This window comes from Dreissena polymorpha, chromosome 5 (genome assembly GCF_020536995.1).
Source record: "Dreissena polymorpha isolate Duluth1 chromosome 5, UMN_Dpol_1.0, whole genome shotgun sequence".
Classification (NCBI taxonomy): Eukaryota; Metazoa; Mollusca; class Bivalvia; order Myida; family Dreissenidae; genus Dreissena; species Dreissena polymorpha.
In genome coordinates, this window is record NC_068359.1 from 75529630 (window position 1) to 75548586 (window position 18957).

Genomic DNA, 18957 nt, shown 5'->3' on the forward strand with positions numbered 1-18957 from the left:
CTTACTGACGTACATATAATGCACTTTAAGGTATGACGTCACACAGCGGTCTGACTGACGTATACAAAATGCAGTATAAGGTATGACGTCACATAGCAGTCTTACTTACTTTCAAATAACGCATTATAATGTATGACTTCATACAGAAATCTGACAGGCTTGCACAGAATGCACACCAAGGTATGATGTTATACTGTAGTCTGAGGGACGTACACAGAATGCACTTTAAGCTATGATATCACACCTCCGTCTGACTGACGTGTACAGAATGTACTAAAAGTTATGACATTCATTATGCATTTGTTTCATTCATCAAGAACTCAGTTCCGTGTATCAAGCATTAAGTTTCATTAAGCCATCATTAAGTTCCATCACTAAGCATTAAGCTCACTGCATCAAGAATTGATTTATTCATTAAGCTTTAAGTATCATTCATAACACATTAAGTTCCATTCATCAGTCAAACATAAGGGTCCATTCATCACAGACGCAGACGCTTTTCCTGGCAACTATGAAGTCGGATACGTTATTCACAACTTGTGTTACACATGACCATGAACATTTCAGACGACCCATTTGGACGATCTTCTGACTCCGCAGCTGGTTGAAGCCCATGATAACATCACACTTCAGCACACCCCGAACACGGTTAACTTGTAAGTGTTACTGTGGCCTCATCACATGGTATCAACTCACAAGTGCATCCATTTAATGATCATGTGGTGTCAGCTAAAAAATGCTTCTGCTTAATGAAAACATGATATCAGCTCAAAAAGCTCGTGTTATTTCTTAAAATTTGAACCAGCATTTCCAACAAGATTACAAGATATGTATTTTGCTTGTTATAAAACTTTTGACACGTAAGCGGACATCTCTTGTTTGAAATTTAATATAAACTGATATTTAACATTCGTTCGTACTTTAAGGCACACGGTCGAAGGTGCTGCCAACATCGAAGAAAAACAGGACGGAGGTAATTACTGTGAAATCATTTATTTTCGCCAGCACGAAATTTCGTCATTTTTATAAAAATGACGTTTTCGTCAGCACTTAAATTCGCCAATTCCTGACTTTGGAAAAAAATGCTTCAGTCAATATCCGATTTGTTTGTCGGAAATATATCGCGGTTGCGAAAAATCGTGGTGGGGAAAGAGGGAGGACACTTGAGAGTCACTTGCAGGAGGTGGGGCCTGTTTGTAACATGTCAATATACTAGTCTTTTGTTATCAGAAGATCAGTAATTGCCCCCATTAGTGTATCATTATTATGATTAGCGGATAAGTGGGACCGAATAACCGTTAACGAGTGTTTGAAACCCGGGTTTGAAACAGTGAAGCCAGTTGCCAATTGGTCTTATTCATTTATTATCATGGCCAAACTTATAACAATCTTACCTTTATCGGCGCAAATTAGAGAAGGTGCGAAGATTTTTGGTTAAAATAAGTGTTAGCAAACTATTTGGTCAGTTTTCAATAAAGTTTCAAGAGTTTTGCATCGCAAATATTGATCACTTTAAGTATACAATAATTTTCGGAAGTGTAATATTAACAGTGCATTATGGGAAAGCGGTTTCATAGGGCAAAGTTCAGATTTAATTGTAACAACCAATGGACGAGTGAGTTTAAATTAGATTGAATGCAATAGGATACAAAGCAATGTTTTATTGCGTCATACTCAGTCATTCGAAACACGTGCTTTCCGGGGATTTCCTGAAAATCGCGCAACAATAAAAGTAAATTTCTGAAAACAATTTCCATACGTTTGGATGGAACTTATCGTCATGACAGCTAATTTCTCTTTACCGGTTACGTTTTTAATTGCTACAAGGAACAATTATTTGAAACATGTATCGTAAAACTTGTAAAAGATGTCAATGATTAAAAAGATGATAGCCCATAAAACGAAGCACAATCTATTTTTACACCTGTATTGTAGTTAAACACAAACAACCAAACACAAATTATTTGTATTTATTTGTAATCAATGCGGATAATGTATATACGGTAAGTATATACATCATCATCTTTTAATTTTGTTTATTGTCTTTGATCCGGATCTAATCCGGTGCGTGGAGGCTGTATAATCTTCTGCAACAACACTGAAAAACACAAAACACACAATGGGTAATAAATTTGATAACAATTAGCGCTTATCATTACAATTCTACCTAAACGAAGTCGACGCAGTCGATACAGCTGTACTGCTTTCGCGTTTTAGAGCAATGTCACGTGTCAGTTAAGTACACTGTGTAATCTACACCATTTTGTGTCAAAACCGGATTTATCTTGATTACGTAACAGAATTTGTTCAAATTAGGGACATAATTGTTGGTTAGGATCTTGAATTCGTCAATCGGTCGACTGACGAAATATACGAAAATTAATGCCTGACGAGATATAATGGTTTCACAGTATTCGCTCTGCAACACTTTTCACGAACACAGCTAAGTGGTTATGTTTTTACAAATGTTTCGTTCATAAGATCTAAAGCTCTCAGACTAACGCTCTAGGGCTAACGCTCTCGGGCTAACGCTCTCGAGCTAACGCTCTCGGGCCTCGGGCTAACGCTCTCGGACTAACGCTCTCGGGCTAACGCTCTCGGACTAACGCTCTCGGGCTAACGCTCTCGGGCTAACGCTCTCGGGCTAACGCTCTCGAGCTAACGCTCTTGGGCTAACGCGCTCGGACTAACGTTCTCGAGCTAACGCTCTCGGGCTAACGCTTTCGGACTAACGCTCTCGGGCCAACGCTCTCGGACTAACGCTCTCGGGCTAACGCTCTCGGGCTAATGCTCTCGGGCTAACGCTCTCGGGCTGACGCTCTCGAGCTAACGCTCTCGGGCTAACGCGCTCGGACTAACGCTCTCGAGCTAACGCTCTCGGGCTAACGTCCTCGGGCTTCCGCTCTCGATTGTACTCTCTCGGGTGAACGCTCGCGCGCTTACGCTTTCAGACTTATGCTCTCGAGCTTACGTTCTATGGCTTTCGCTCTCGGGCGTACGCTTGCGGACTTGCGCTCTTGACGCGTTATTCCCACTCATTAAATTCTCCACATTTGTTTGCGATAAATAACAGGAAATCTTAAATTATATTTATAAGAACATTAATTATACTTGTATGTATTTCTGTAACATGACAATTTTTTTTGTTTTAGAGTTCCCGAAGATTTCCTCTATATCGAGAAGCCAAATGAAACTCATGTTGAAAAAGTAAGAAATGTACATTATATATTTTCTATATTTACGGTACGATTAAAATTAAATTTCAAAAATATTGGGGTGAAAAGTGACAGACGCCGTTGACAATGAACGAGTTTTTAGGTTCCCAACCCTGTAAAGCAGTTGGGGTAATTTTGCTTTACTGTTGTCAGTCAGTCAGTCGGTCGTATGGTTCGTATACCAGTTCGTGTCCGAAAGACATCTAGAAAGCACTTTGACATAAGATCATGTACATTGGTATGGAGATTACTTCAGATAAACGTATATCATTGTCGATAAGGAGGTCTAAAGTTCAAGGGAGATTGTGGGGGTTTGTGACATGACATTTGTTCCCACACGATGTCTATAGGATGCTTTGAGAAACGGTAATCTCCATTGGAATGCACGTTAGTTGGAGGGAAATATGATTAACGTTTGTCATGCCAATATTTTGCATGCCTAGGTCGTAAGGTATTTCAGTAATGAAAATAGTCTTTGCGTGATCTCATTTAAGCTCATTAACCTTTAATCATCCCAATTGGTAGCCCTGTTACTCGGAAGATCAGGGAAACAAACATCAAATGAGATTAAATGTCAACAGGTCAAAGGTCATGGTTACATATAAATTAATAATAAAATGTGTGTTCTGCATAAACCATTATGTTTCTAAATTGGTGCACTGGTTATTCGGGGTCGGGGGGAAGGGAAGAGCCCATGTGGTTTGAGGTTAATAAGTAAGAGGTCAAGGTCACAGCGCCTTGAAACATTATTTTATTTTCGTACAACATCTTAACAAAGCTTTAGTCTAGAATTGTAACTAAATATGCCGATCATTCAAGAGCAATAGAAAAGCTGCATTGATTTCGAAAACAAGATAAAAACAGCCATTGTCAAAGTTACATCTGCTTAAAACAATCTCTTTTACTAACGAACACATTTAGGTTATTGTTTCATGTTGGTGGTACACATGTTTTATATACATCTCTTTTTACACTTAACAAGACAGTGACAATATTTATCACACTTCTGGTCACGAATGATGGTCACTCAAATACTGTTAAATCACAATTATTTGTGTCAAATTAATTTTCGTTTATTTCATGGTTTGACCGATAAACGAATTGAACACAAACACATCGGACAATGACGGATGAAAATTCCTCTTTCTCAAAACATCCACGGCTTTACGTATCCACAAAAACAAGTTTTATGCCGCCAAAATGTTATGGCGACGACTGCAAATGATTTTACAGTATCTTGATTCCAGCAAGCACAACGATCCTGCCACGGACCACTCACTGCACGAGATGCATCAGGATTCTATCAGCGTCAAACCGGTATGTATAAATGTTCTATCAGCGTCAAACCGGTATGTATAAATGAGCCTCGTTCTGGGAAAACTGGGCGTAATGCATGTGCGTAAAATGTCCCGGACACTTTCCGCCTTAACTGGATTTTCATTAAGAACAGACATTAATTAAACGACAAATATAATAAAGCGGGAAATGTCGTCCTTGATAAGCATGCGCGAACTGCACAAACTTCTATGGGACGACACTTTCGCACATGAGTTAAGACTCGTTTTTACAGAACAAAGCTCTTAGATTGATATAAAGGCTGTTAAACGTTTTCAAAAAGGATTCTTTTTTGCGTCTAAAAATTCTCACAAATACGGACACAAAACACCTGGCGCAACTTTTGTTTCTGTAAATATGTGGCCTTGATTTTTCGAAAAGTCTTTGGTTGGCTTACGCAACATAACTGGTTAAGACGCTAACTAAATGGACTCGTATTGCTATTTCAAAGATTATAGTGTTCCATTAAATATGTCTTTATGCTATTTAGCCCACACTCATTTCATTAAAAGCTTGTAATACTTTTCAAATTGTAATTTTTGTTCATTTTATTGCGAAAACCGAACTTAATCTAATCCTGTTAGTTTTTACTAAAAAACACAAATTACGTCGGTGACACTTTGACTTTAGAAACCGGAGGAAAAAGTTCCATTGTCACAAGTTGATGCGGACATTCGGAAGTATATCACGTGCGTCCATTTCTACACCAACAAATGTAAGTTCCATAAAACACACAACTATATGAAAAGAGACATGCTTTAACCAATATCAGCTTGTAGCGGATATTAAATCATTACATTACCTTTCATTATTCTGGTATAGAAGTGACACCATTGTTAAATTATAAAAACCTTAAATCCGCACTCGTTTTTAGTCCACACAAATGCTATGGTTTTGTTTTAAATCGTTCCGGGCGGAACCTTTGCAGTGATTAATTCCTCAAACTGGTTAGCTATGCTTAGAACCAGTCCAATCTCTGCACAGGTATTTTGCCCCGGGTTTGTTTGCGTGTTAATTACGTGGCATTGTTACGGCATGCGTATTATTCTTTCAGTCGACCGTAACCGAACTGAATGCGTGCATCAGCTCCGGGGATTGATAACCTCCCTTGAAAGAGATGACTTCCTGACACTTGGTAAAGGAGTTGACATAAATGTACAATAACAATTGAACCTCCTATGTAAATTGTATATTAATTGTAAATTGTCAAATTATAAATAACACAATAAAAACAGCCCAAAGTCATGCATTTGTAGTTGATTAATTATTAATTTGCAACGTTGGATTAAGTTTTCATAATTCAATAATTTTCCTTAAGCAGAAAACTGTTAATATCTTTTAACTGTAAACGAGCGAACGATATATCCGTCGTCAGCAAGCAAGTCTTAACATTCCAATGTGACGTCATTGTGACGTCAGCAAGCAAGCCTTAACATGCCAAATTTACGTCACCATGCCGTCAATTAAAAAATGCACAAAGACGTTTAGACTCTAAGTCTGTTTTTTAATGAAACGCATACGCATAAATCGATTTGGAAATTTGTAATATCAAATCATGTGATTTCAGAAATTATTCATATTTTTTCATGCTGGCAATCGTCATATCTGGAAATATAATAGAATACAAGGACAAAAACTTCCTAGTGCTGGCCACAACAAGCCTCAGTTGTGCTAACTCTGGACTATTTGTTTTTGGCATCACGTATCTGAAGACCTCTGGAGGCATATGACGATAAGCCTGTCCGTTTGTTCCTTTTCCGAAAAGTCACGTTCCACCTAAAATGAATAATATTTCCTATAAATCGTTGTTAATTGCCTGTGTCATTGCTTCGAATAATGTCATATAACCAACCTTACCTCATTTTGATACTTTTTACACGGATTTTTTACATGAACACTATAAACAGATCACATGGCCTCATGGTGACCTTGGCCTTCTTTTGAAATAATATTTATTCAAAAGGGCCACTAAAATCAATGATGACAAGGCTTCTACAGGGGGAATATGCATTAAGGTGAGCAAGCGATGCCATTTAATTGAGACGTCAAAGATACGGTGGGCGTAATCGAGAGTTATCCGTGTATTGACACGATTGTACGTGGCTATTTTCTTTCTCCTGTCAGAAAGCGTTAACACGTACATATGACGTCAATTACATGGTGTACGTAGACCAGAGGAATCTATTTATCGACATGATTGCACGCGACTATTTTCTTTATAGGTCGTGAAGCGTTAACACGTACGTGTGACGTCAATGACACGGTATGCGTAGACGAGAGGAATCTGTTCATCGACCTAATTGCACGTGAAGGCAGCGCCGAGGCCCAACTGCTGGTTCTGGAGCACGTGATGTCACAGCCCAATGTGACCGAGGAGGACATGAGGAGATGTCTCTTTCATGCCATCGCCCTACAGAACCCCGTGACGGTACGTCAATATACGAGCGTCGTTCTCGGAAAACTGGGCTTAATGCATGTGCGTAAAGTGCCGGCCAGATTAGCATGTGTAGACCGCACAGGCTAATCATGAACGAAACTTTCCGCCACTTTACGCACATGCATTAAGCCCAGTTTTCCCAGAACGAGTTTCATACATTAAACACACGCTAATTATAGTGTTGGTGTTGGTGTACATAGAAACTCATGCTATTTTGAGAGGGTGCGTTTGTTTAAATAGAAACAAGCCCTTTATCAAGACTGCGCGTTAGTTTACAGAGAAACATGCGCTACTGCAGGCGATGGGTTTGTTAACATAGAAACACGAGCTTTTTTTAAACAATTCCTTAGTTTATATAGGAACACGGGCTTTTTTAAGACCTCGATAAGTTTACATAGAAACAGTGACGTGTTTTCAAGCATTGTGTTAATTTATATAGAAACTAATTCTTCTTGAGTCGTCATATAAGCTTTATTTAGACGACGCAGAAGTTAAATTAGAACCACGCGGTTTGTATACATTGTGTTTGTTTATAGAGTCTATAGACGCACAAAATAGTTATGGACTGCGCGTTAATTTATATAGAAACAATTGCTTTTGTAAGACTGAGCGTTGGATTATATAGAAACACTCGCTATTGTTAGACTGAGGGTTAGATTATATAGAAACAGTCGCTATTGTAAGACTGTGCGTAAGGCTATATAGAAACACTCGCTATTGTAAGACTGAGCGTTAGATTATATAGAAACACTCGCTATTGTTAGACTGAGCGTTATATTATATAGAAACACTCGCTATTGTCAGACTGAGAGTTAGATTATACAGAAACGCTCGCTATTGTTAGACTGAGCGTCAGATTATATAGAAACACTCGCTATTGTTATACTGAGCGTTAGATTATATAGAAACACTCGCTTTTGTTAGACTGAGCATTAGATTATATAGAAACACTCGCTATTGTAAGACAGTCGCTTTTGTAAGACTGTGCGTAAGGCTATATAGAAACACTCGCTATTGTAAGACTGAGCGTTAGATTATATAGAAACACTCGCTAATGTTAGACTGAGCGTTAGATTATATAGAAACACTCGCTAATGTTAGACTGAGCGTTAGATTATAGAGAAACACTCGCTATTGTTAGACTGAACGTCAGATTATATAGAAACACTCGCTATTGTTATACTGAGCGTTAGATTATCTAGAAACACTCGCTTTTGTTAGACTGAGCATTAGATTATATAGAAACACTCGCTATTTAAAGACAGTCGCTTTTGTAAGACTGTGCGTAAGGCTATATAGAAACAGTCGCTATTGTAAGACTGAGCGTTAGATTATATAGAAACACTCGCTAATGTTAGACTGAGCGTTAGATTATAGAGAAACACTCGCTAATGTTAGACTGAGCGTAAGATTATAGAGAAACACTCGCTATTGTTAGACTGATAGTTAGATTATATAGAAACACTCGCTATTGTTAGACTGAGGGTTAGATTATATAGAAACACTCGCTATTGTCAGACTGAGGGTTAGATTATATAGAAACACTCGCCATTGTTAGACTAAGCGTTTGATTATATAGAAACACTCGCTTTGTTAGACTGAGAGTTAGATTATATAGAAACACTTGCTATTGTGAGACTGAGCGTTATATTATATAGAAACACATTCCATTTAATGGTGGATTTTGAATAACATGTACCTTTGTACAAAGGTCAACCATCATAAGACAGCGTGTTGCGTGCAAATAGCCTACATCGAAACTTCAATTGTCAGGGTCGCACTTAGATATCAAGGGTCAAATTTGATAATAGACGGCTTGTATTTTTACTTTTTGGAATTTTTAGATAAAAGTTGAGCGTGGATGTATCTTAGCCCTATGAATATATATATATATATATATATATATATATATATATATATATATATATATATATATATATATATATATATATATATATTGTTTCTTTTTCATGTAGGAACTGGTGAGTCAGGTGGAACAATTGTGCTTTGAAGACGACCATGGGCTCGGTGGTAAATTGATCAGTTAAATTCTTTTGCCAAGTCAAAGATTGTTGCTTATGAATAAACCATTGCAATTACAGTTTAAAAACTACTAACTGAATATATTTGAGTTACAAATATGGATATAATAATACACGAGACTGAACGCATTTGAAATGAAAATCTGATGGAAAACCGTATATTATACATTTTTGGTGTAAATGAATGAATTTTTCATCTTACATTCAATAAAAATGTTTCGTTTGATAATAAAAATAGTCTTATAAAACTGAAAATGACCGTTACTCATAACAACATAAAACGCATTATTATAATTATTATTATAATTATTATTATTATTATTATTATTATTATTATTATTATTATTATTATTATTATTATTATTATTATTATTATAATTATTATTGTTATTATTGTTATTGTTATTATTATTATGCAATAAATAGCTATCATATTTGTAACTAACCATACCTTGTTCTACAGAAACCCCTGCTTTGTCGAAGACCCGGAAGAGGGCGTGTCTGTCCTTGGGGGCCATGGCCAAGTCCCTGCATGACCGCAACACCACTGAGTCGGACAGGATTGTGGAGCGGATAGAGAACTGGCTCGACCACCACAACGAAAGTAAGGAACTTTTAAGAGACTGGCAGGAATGTGATGTTGATAGAAAACTTGCTCGATCATCACAATGAAATTAAGTAACTCTCTGTTCTAGTAGTGCCGTTCAATCTGAACAGTGACTGCTCAAAAGAAAGTTACAAACGCTTTTTAATAACAATTTAATGACCCGGTTATAAGTGCACAGTTTCCAAAATGCTCCCACTTTGTTGGTGTTCATTCTATACAGGGTCTTCATATCGTATCGTCTTCTTATCTGAACATGAAACGATTGTTCACAAGAAAAGAACTCGATCGGGGAGAGGAGAGAGGGCTGGTATGATCACAGCATCGTATATAAGTGGAGGTCCGCATGTCGTTGTGCCATTGATTGCATGGAAATAAACTCTGGTTAACTCACAAATACCTTGCAAACCTATAGCAAGATCCTTGCAAACATATAGCAAGAACAGTTCATCAAATACCACTAGACTGAATCATGTTTCGTGTAATAAATTTAAATATAAAGCCTGAATAGTTTCATAAAAATTGAAGAAATGACGAAGAAGTTCGAAGAGAAATCTAAGTAAAGAAAAGTTAGAAGGTGATCAAGGCAAAATATTAATTAATGCTATAAACTCACATAAGAGTCTCGCCATGGGTAAACGGGGTTTAATACAGACGCTTAAAATGTCTCCCCAGTTTAGCCTTTGTACGGTCGGTACATGCTAATCAAGGAAGACAATTTCCGCTTAAACTGGATTTTCGCTATGAAGAGACTACCTTGAAACGAAAAAATACTATAAGATAGGAAAGTGTTGTCCCTGATTAGCCTGTACTGACTGCACAGGCTAATATGGGACGACACTTTACGCAACTGCATTAAGCCAAGTTTTCACAGAACGGGGCTCTTTACTTTCACAGCCAAGTCCAGCGACATAATCAAACCCCGCCGTCGTCGGTCCATCGTACAGCATGATACGCCGGCTCTGAAGCATATCGAAACCAAGATGGTTCTCCTACAAAGTCTTGGCAACGCCGGGAAACAGCGGTCATTACGTCACATCCTGTCGTACATGAAGCCGAATGTGGGCGTCACAGCGTGGCGTCGAGCGGCTATAAACGGGCTCAGACATTTCTCTTGCAATAGGGTAATCGGCTATTGGTCGTTTGACATCTATTTTGATGTGTACTTGGAGGAAGAACATTAAGTATTTAAAATACTGTTACTGTTGAAAATTAATTAAGAATAAATTAAATATATAAATATATATATTGCATTTACTCTATATCACAGAGGCCAGTCAAAAAAAAGTATATGTAAGAAATTTCTTACATATACTTTTTTTTGACTGGCCCCTGTGCTCTATATCAAGTGTTCATGCGGAATTGATGTGTACTTTCGTAGCTAAACTTATTATAAAAGCATTTCTCAAACACATATTACTAAAAGAAAACATATAGAATATTTTTTATCAGTACTTTTCAGAATGTAAAAATACTTACTGTACAAACCTTATTATTCGTAAGACATTGATTTTCGGTTATTTTGTGGATTGACCGATCCGCGAATTTCACAAAAACACACCGCCGCAAATACCTTTGCATCAACAATCGGAAATCCACACATTAAAGTAACATTATTATTCAAAATCAACGAAACTTTCGTACAATATTTCGTAAAATAAAGCTAAACAATTAAAAATCTTTGTTCCTTATGACCATTGTCGAAATTTCAACGTCAGATGTGGTCTGATAAAATAGATGTTTGTGGATACAAAATGCTCGTTTTTATTATGGTTTTAACATGGTACCAGTGTTCGTGTGTCGTATCAATAGATATATTCGCAGGAAATTAACATGGAATTTATTGTGGTCACAAATCAATAAAAACGAGCATTTTGTATCTACAAAAATCTATGTAATCATACCGCATCTAGCGTTGAAATTGTGGCTATTGCTATAAGGAACACTGATTGTTTAGTTGTTAACTTTATTTTACGAAATACTTTACGAAATTTTCGTAGATTTTGAGCGTTATAGAGACTTTAAAGTGTCCACACAAAAATCATTATTTGAAAAAATAATCATGCCGACGACTTTAAATGATTTTACTGTACATTGCGCGTTTTCAGAGCGCGGATGCATTGTTAACGAGTATTATATACGATAATGACGAGGTAGTGAGGAAAACTGCCCATCATGTGTTCAAAAGGCACCCAAAGGCAGACGACAGAAACTTTACTATTGAGCACGAGACCGAAGTGATCAGGTATACGTTACCAATATAATGCCTCCCAAGGCAATTTTGATGGCTTGGATCTTTAACCAAACAAAAACGAATTTTTATGAAAATTTTTCTTTTAAAATGGTCGTCAGCAATTAGAAGACACCACGTGCACCAAAATATCAAACACATACGCAACTTATATAAAGAACGCAATTAGTTTTCACGGTTATGCATGTGCTACATGAAATACTAAAACTTGCTCTTTAAAAAAATGGACGTTAATTAATGTAGAATAGTATTGGACATTATATTATTTAAGATTCAAAATAAGTGTACGTAGCCTAGGTGCCACTATTTCATGGTGACCGTGGCTCCAATGCTGCCTGATAGCCGCGGTTCCACTGTTGCCTGCTGAGCGACGCCCCTTTTACCTGGTAGCCTTGGTGCTGATGTTGCCTAGTTGCATTCTTTTGATGTAGTTTATGAATTAGAAACACTAAATGTTGAAATATTGAAATAAATGAAAAGCAGTGTTTATAAATGTTTAAAGATTAAATGGTGACCTTTCAGGTTGTTGACGTGAAGCAAATACTAACTTGTGTAGAAAAGAAATGTGTAACATTACGTTCCTTATTCGTATCTACCTTGCAGCAAGAATTACACCTATCCTATCGTGAGTCGTGTCCGAAGAAGCCTACTTCAGGCGCTGGAACAAGGAATCCAGGTGACAATACACTAGTTAATGTACACTGATTCAAATCCTTAGACAATTACATGTAAAACCTTAAGTAAAACAAGGCAACAGCATTCTAAGCTGAATGCATATAATAAATAAAAATGGTTTGGCATTCGATATGTAAAACAAGAACTTGGCACGATTCAAATTTGAATATTTTTAATGTTTGTTTTTGTTGTTGTTTTTTTTAGGGGGGGGACACATTTTAATCGATTGTAACCCGCCTTCGCGCAAGTTTCCCGCTGTTGTCTCCCATTTACAAACAAAGCAGTGATTTCTTATTGAAAGTCAATGTTTTCCATGAAAACATGCCGAGAAAAGAATACTAAAACAAGGTTCATTAATTTAAAACATGCCTTATTGTAAATCAAGATGCTTTTTTAGAGAGTATAGCATTTCACATCTCACTTGTTTAGTATACTGTAACCCTCAGGTGACGATCAAGCCCCCTGGTATTGACTGGCAGAAGACGGTGGGAAGCAGCAGCATAGGGGCGAGCTTCGGCCTTGTCATGCGGAATATGCTGGATCTAAAATTAGGTATGCCGAATTTTTTTATTTTACCTTGACGATACTTCCTGTGTTTATCGTCATTTTAATGATTCAGATGAAGGCTATGACCGAAAAATTTTTTTTTATTTATTTTTATTTTTTAAGACATACAAATAAAGAGAATTGGTTTTATGATATACTTTATTTGATTACTATGCCAGGTTTGACGTCGTAGTTAAGAATATTGCAAAACGAACGTCATGTTTAAAAAATAAACATACTGCAAACATTACAGCATAAATATTGGGACAATCTGAGGTTGGACGTTTTGGTGGTTAAGGAACCATGTCATTTGCATGTTTAAAATTATACTTGAACATTTAATTGCGATGTAGTTTTCTTGTGTTCGCTTGCAACATACCGTGCGGTAATGCTCAACATTTTTACCGAGTTTTATGGCATTATTTTATTAATTGAAATCGAGAGCTATGCAAATCACTTAACGTTTTCGCCTAAAATATCACATGGGGTAATCGCGTGATAGTCAAGATTGCGACGTCCATACCAGACAGTTATTTTTCGCCGGTTTATACCCTTTATAACTTAAGTATTATTTTAAAATGACATACACTTTCCAGCCATATCAGCAAAAAGGTGATAAGCGTTTATTTCGTATTAAAATTCGCGTTATATCTCAACCTTTCTTCCCGCATATTTTCTTAGTGGCGCTGTAATTAGGTCATCTCGCTAAGAAATTTTGCAGCGAGTAAAGTCGAGATATAGAGTAAATATTTATACGAAATAAACAATAGTAACTTTCTTGCTGATATGGCTGGAAAGATAGCGGCATTAAAAAAATAATTCAAGTAATAAATGGTTTAAAGCGGCGAAAAATAACTGCCTCGGCATTGACGTCGCAATCTTGCCTCTCACGTGATTACACCATATGAATATGACCAAAGTTATAATACATAATGATAAACTAACCAGCAAATGGCATCATAGATCTGGTAAAAACGTCACCAACTCAAAGAATCAGTGTCCGTTGTCACCTCAATTTATGATGATAATGATAATTGATTAAATTATTAAGCCACGCTTTGGGAACACGGGGCTTAATAAATCTGAGCTTTGTTTGGACCGTTTCCGCACATGCATTAAGGCCTGTTTTCCCATAGCTTGGCCCATTTGTTTTCATTTCAGCTCTACTGAGCGGCCATTTTATGGTCGACATGTACAACGGAGCCTTCGCGGAGGCGCATGTAGGTTTCATAGGCTACAATGTCGACATCGTCAAGGCGTACGTGTGTTTCAAGGGCCACATCAGCTATGACCTGAATGTACTTAAAGTAAGCATAGTTTACGTCTGTTTCTATGTTAACTTAAATTGAAATCTGAAGATGCTTAAGGTTAGTATCGTCTAGGTTATTATCTACTTCATGGGTTGTATTTAACGATGTGATTGTCCATGAGTTATATTTTGTCTAGGCGTGTGTTTGCTGTAAGGGCCACGACGTCTAAGATATGTATATCCTTAACGTAAGTGACGTTAAGGTCTATGTCTGCTTCTATGTTAATGCAAGTTACATTCTGAGTGTAATTTTGGTATGTATCGTTTTGACTATCAATACCGATTCAATGGTTTAATTGGCTAAACCCGAATGTCCTACAGTTAAATATCGTTATGGCTCATATATGCTTCATCTGTCATATAAGGAAACGATCTGAATTTTCGAACGATAAGTATCGCAAAGAGATATTTTCTTCTATGAGAGTATTATCAGTTTTACCTTCAGCGTTTATCATTTTCATCGTCTTCAGTGGTAGCATCACATGAAAGTGGGGTTTAATGCAAATGCGTAAAGCGTCGTCCCCAGATTTACTGTGCAGCCCGCACAGACTAATCAGGGACGACACTTTCCGCTTAGAATAATTTTTTGCTTTGAAGATACTTCCTTCAAACGAAAAAGTCAACACAAAAGGAAAGCGACGTCCCTAATTATTCTTTGCGGACTTATCTGGGACGACACTTTACGCACATGCATTAAGCCCCGTTTTCCCAGAGCGAGGCTCACATGACACCTGAATGCCCACGTGATGACCTACATTATCAGTAATCCAATGAAATTAATTCTTTCAAATTGAACAAATGACATTCTGTTGTATGTTTACAGAAATTATTCAATAAATTACATGTTTATTCAGGGATTTCAATTGAAGCAGTATCCTGCTTTTTGATGCAGGCATTTTGCATTTTTGTCACTTTTGACTCCTCTAAATTATCTTCCTTGCATCATTTTGATGCAAATGTTACCATGCAACTAACATAAAATGTACTTTATATCACACAAAAAGATGTGTTCAGTTAGGCAAGATATACTTAAAGTCATACAGAGAAATATTTGTAGAGCAGTCAACAAATATCCAGAAACAAAATAACTAGATTTCAATATTTTGACCCCTGAAAAATTCATTTGACATCTGAAAATTCAAGCACTGGGTCATTTGACTCCTGGTTTTAAAAAACTATTGAAATCCCTGGTATTGTTCTTCAATTCACTTATATTATGTACATTGGGTATTAAAATTACACATTTTAATGACAGAAAACAAGTGATTATGATGAAATCAAATATTTGCGTTGTATATTGTTAAAGTGTTTATTTTCAGGATTTTGGTATTAACAGTCTGTCCGATCTGGTGAAAATCTTTGACAAAATTATGGACAAAATTGTCAAACCTATCGTGAATGGTGTAAAAGCATTCAAGCAATTACTGACCATGTTCAAGGGTAAGCTACATGTTTAGCTTCTTGTATGCACTGCTTCGAAGTGCTATATCACACAATCTGGCTTCTTGCATTCACTGCTTCGAAGTGCTATATCACACAATCTGGCTTCTTGCATTCACTGCTTTGAAGTGTTATATCACACAATCTGGCTTCTTGCATTCACTGCTTCGAAGTGTTATATCCCACAATCTGGCTTCAAACATTCACTGCGTTGAAGTGTTATATCCCACAATCTGGCTTCTTGCATTCACTGCTTTGAAGTGTTATATCCCACAATCTGGCTTCTTGCATTCACTGCTTTGAAGTGTTATATCCCACAATCTGGCATCTTGCATTCACTGCTTTGAAGTGTTATATCCCACAATCTGGTGTTAATTGTCTTACAAACACGTGATTTAAACTTTTAAGTATATAAGAATGGCTATCACGTTCATTATATTTTCCTGACTGCCTTTGATGTTCATTTGATTTTCTTACAGGTTTTTTTCTTTGTTTATTGTGTAAATAAAAACAGAACACAATAGCAAAAATAATGACAAGAAGTACACAACTAAAATAATATCTAAACTAACACCTTACGTTAGTAAACAATTTACTTAATAATTTCATTTTTGACAGGCGAATCGTTCATACGAAAGAACACTATCCGTGGTTCTTGTGTGACAATGTGTACGCTCATTACAAAAACACACACACACACCATCATACATTAAATACAAATAAATGTTTTCGTGAAACAATTTAATACATGTATTGCATTGCTTACAGAGATGACCTGAGTCGCGTTCTGGAAAAATATGCCTTATGCATGTACGTGAAGTGCCATACCAGATTAGCTTGTCAAGTCGGCATGTACGTGAAGTGCCATACCAGATTAGCTTGTCAAGTTGGCATGTACGTGAAGTGCCGTACCAGATTAGCTTGTCAAGTCGGCATGTACGTGAAGTGCCGTACCAGATTAGCTTGTCAAGTCGGCATGTACGTGAAGTGCCATACCAGATTAGCTTGTCAAGTCGGCACAAGCTACATGTAATATGCTTAATGCATGTACGTGAAGTGCCATACCAGATTAGCTTGTCAAGTCGGCATGTACGTGAAGTGCCGTACCAGATTAGCGTGTCAAGTCGGCATGTACGTGAAGTGCCATACCAGATTAGCTTGTCAAGTCGGCATGTACGTGAAGTGCCGTACCAGATTAGCTTGTCAAGTCGGCATGTACGTGAAGTGCCATACCAGATTAGCTTGTCAAGTCGGCACAAGCTAATATGCTTAATGCATGTACGTGAAGTGCCATACCAGATTAGCTTGTCAAGTCGGCATGTACGTGAAGTGCCTTACCAGATTAGCTTGTCAAGTCGGCATGTACGTGAAGTGCCGTACCAGATTAGCTTGTCAAGTCGGCATGTACGTGAAGTGCCATACCAGATTAGCTTGTCAAGTCGGCATTTACGTGAATGCCATACCAGATTAGCTTGTCAAGTCGGCACAAGCTAATATGCTTAATGCATATACGTGAAGTGCCATACCAGATTAGCTTGTCAAGTCGGCATGTACGTGAAGTGCCGTACCAGATTAGCTTGTCAAGTCGGCATGTACGTGAAGTGCCGTACCAGATTAGCTTGTCAAGTCGGCATGTACGTGAAGTGCCATACCAGATAAGCTTGTCAAGTCGGCACATGCTAATCATGGGACCATTTTTCGCTTTTATGGTGTTTTTCGTTTACGTTCTTTTCACATGAACTTTTGTTATCTCTATTATAGTATGGTTAAGACTGACGATGTTTAATGCGGAAAGTGTCTTCCCTCATTAGCGCGAGCGGACTGCACAGGCTAATCTGGGACGACACTTTACGCACATGCACCAAGTCCCGTCTTTTTTCCAGAGCGCGGTTGATGTATTATGTGGTTTTATTTATAGATGGTAAGTCGATGACACAGGTTGTCAACGAAATCGTGGACATTGTTAAACACCTCCCAACTCGACTCGGTGAGGTGGCAAGCCGTATGCGAGACTTTGTGAAGGAACTCTATAGCATAAGCGCCAATATCGTTGTCGAAGAGATCAAGGGCATTGTGAAAGAAAGTAGCGAATTCATAGAAGGGATCAAAAAGGATGCTCTCAAATTCTACAATGTGTGTTCCAGTGATTTGCATTTACCTCTTTAAAAATGACATAATTATCAAGTCGAACGTTTTCGAAGAACATAATGTTATGGAGTACTTTTGTGTTAATTGCAGTATCTATTAAACGTTTAAATGTATTAATTTGATCCTTAATTAACTATAAATTAGCTTGCAGAATAATCATTGACATAAAGTGATTACTACTGTTCATGTAAATTATACTATCATTGAAGTAGTTGAGTCGCGCTATGAAAAAAAGTTGTTTAATGCATGTGCGTAGAGTGTCGTGTCGTCCTACATTTGCCTTTAAAATCCCCAGGGGCTCATTAAGGACGCCACTTTCCGCTGTTATGATTTTTTTTCGAGTTGTGACAGTTTCTTTGAAATGGAAACCCAGTTAAGTAGAAAGTGTCGTCCGTGCTCAACCTGTGCGGACTGCACATACTAATTTGGGGCGACACTTAACGCATGCATTGAACCCCGTTTTCCTACAGCGGCTCTCATAAATTGAGTGCATTGAAATAAATATTGTATCATTCCGTGTTTGTAGGACGTTGTTGATGCTGTTACGATTGCATTGCCCTACACAACTAAGAAGATCATGGATGCCGTCAACACAATCGTGGGGAGTATCGGGAAACTCTTCAAGAATCCCACGCAGGCAATCACAGTGATGTCCAGGGCGATAACAGAGTAAGGACGTTTTGATAAGTACCATACGATTAATTTTATAAATATTGTTTTCAATACAAAAATTCAATTCATCAAGTATGGTGTTAATATCAAGAACTTCTATATACCAGACTTGTGGATTATGAAACCTTTGTACGTTGCATTTTGCGCTGTTTTCTAATGCTACACGCTTAAACTTTACTGGCGACTATATAGCTCTATTAGAGTTCAACACAACAGTCTTACCGTTGCAACAGCCTTACCGCTGCATCGAAAACTTAAGTAAACTATGAGAAATTAAATGTTT

At 37.4% G+C, this 18957-nt stretch overlaps 1 protein-coding gene across 1 annotated transcript in view; it reads left to right on the forward strand.

The window, feature by feature from the left end:
• LOC127831353 (uncharacterized) overlaps nt 1-18675 on the forward strand; it is a 25417-nt gene extending 6742 nt beyond the window's left edge. Inside the window, exons 7-23 of the mRNA XM_052356321.1 lie at nt 568-656; nt 927-973; nt 3153-3207; nt 4463-4532; nt 5181-5265; nt 5605-5685; nt 6773-6978; nt 8964-9018; nt 9493-9633; nt 10531-10757; nt 11742-11878; nt 12488-12560; nt 13006-13111; nt 14267-14403; nt 15734-15854; nt 17773-17987; nt 18529-18675. Of these exons, the coding sequence (XP_052212281.1) occupies nt 568-656; nt 927-973; nt 3153-3207; nt 4463-4532; nt 5181-5265; nt 5605-5685; nt 6773-6978; nt 8964-9018; nt 9493-9633; nt 10531-10757; nt 11742-11878; nt 12488-12560; nt 13006-13111; nt 14267-14403; nt 15734-15854; nt 17773-17987; nt 18529-18675 (1992 nt within the window). The remainder of the gene's footprint in view (nt 1-567; nt 657-926; nt 974-3152; nt 3208-4462; nt 4533-5180; nt 5266-5604; nt 5686-6772; nt 6979-8963; nt 9019-9492; nt 9634-10530; nt 10758-11741; nt 11879-12487; nt 12561-13005; nt 13112-14266; nt 14404-15733; nt 15855-17772; nt 17988-18528) is intronic.
• Nucleotides 18676-18957: the final 282 nt, after the last annotated feature.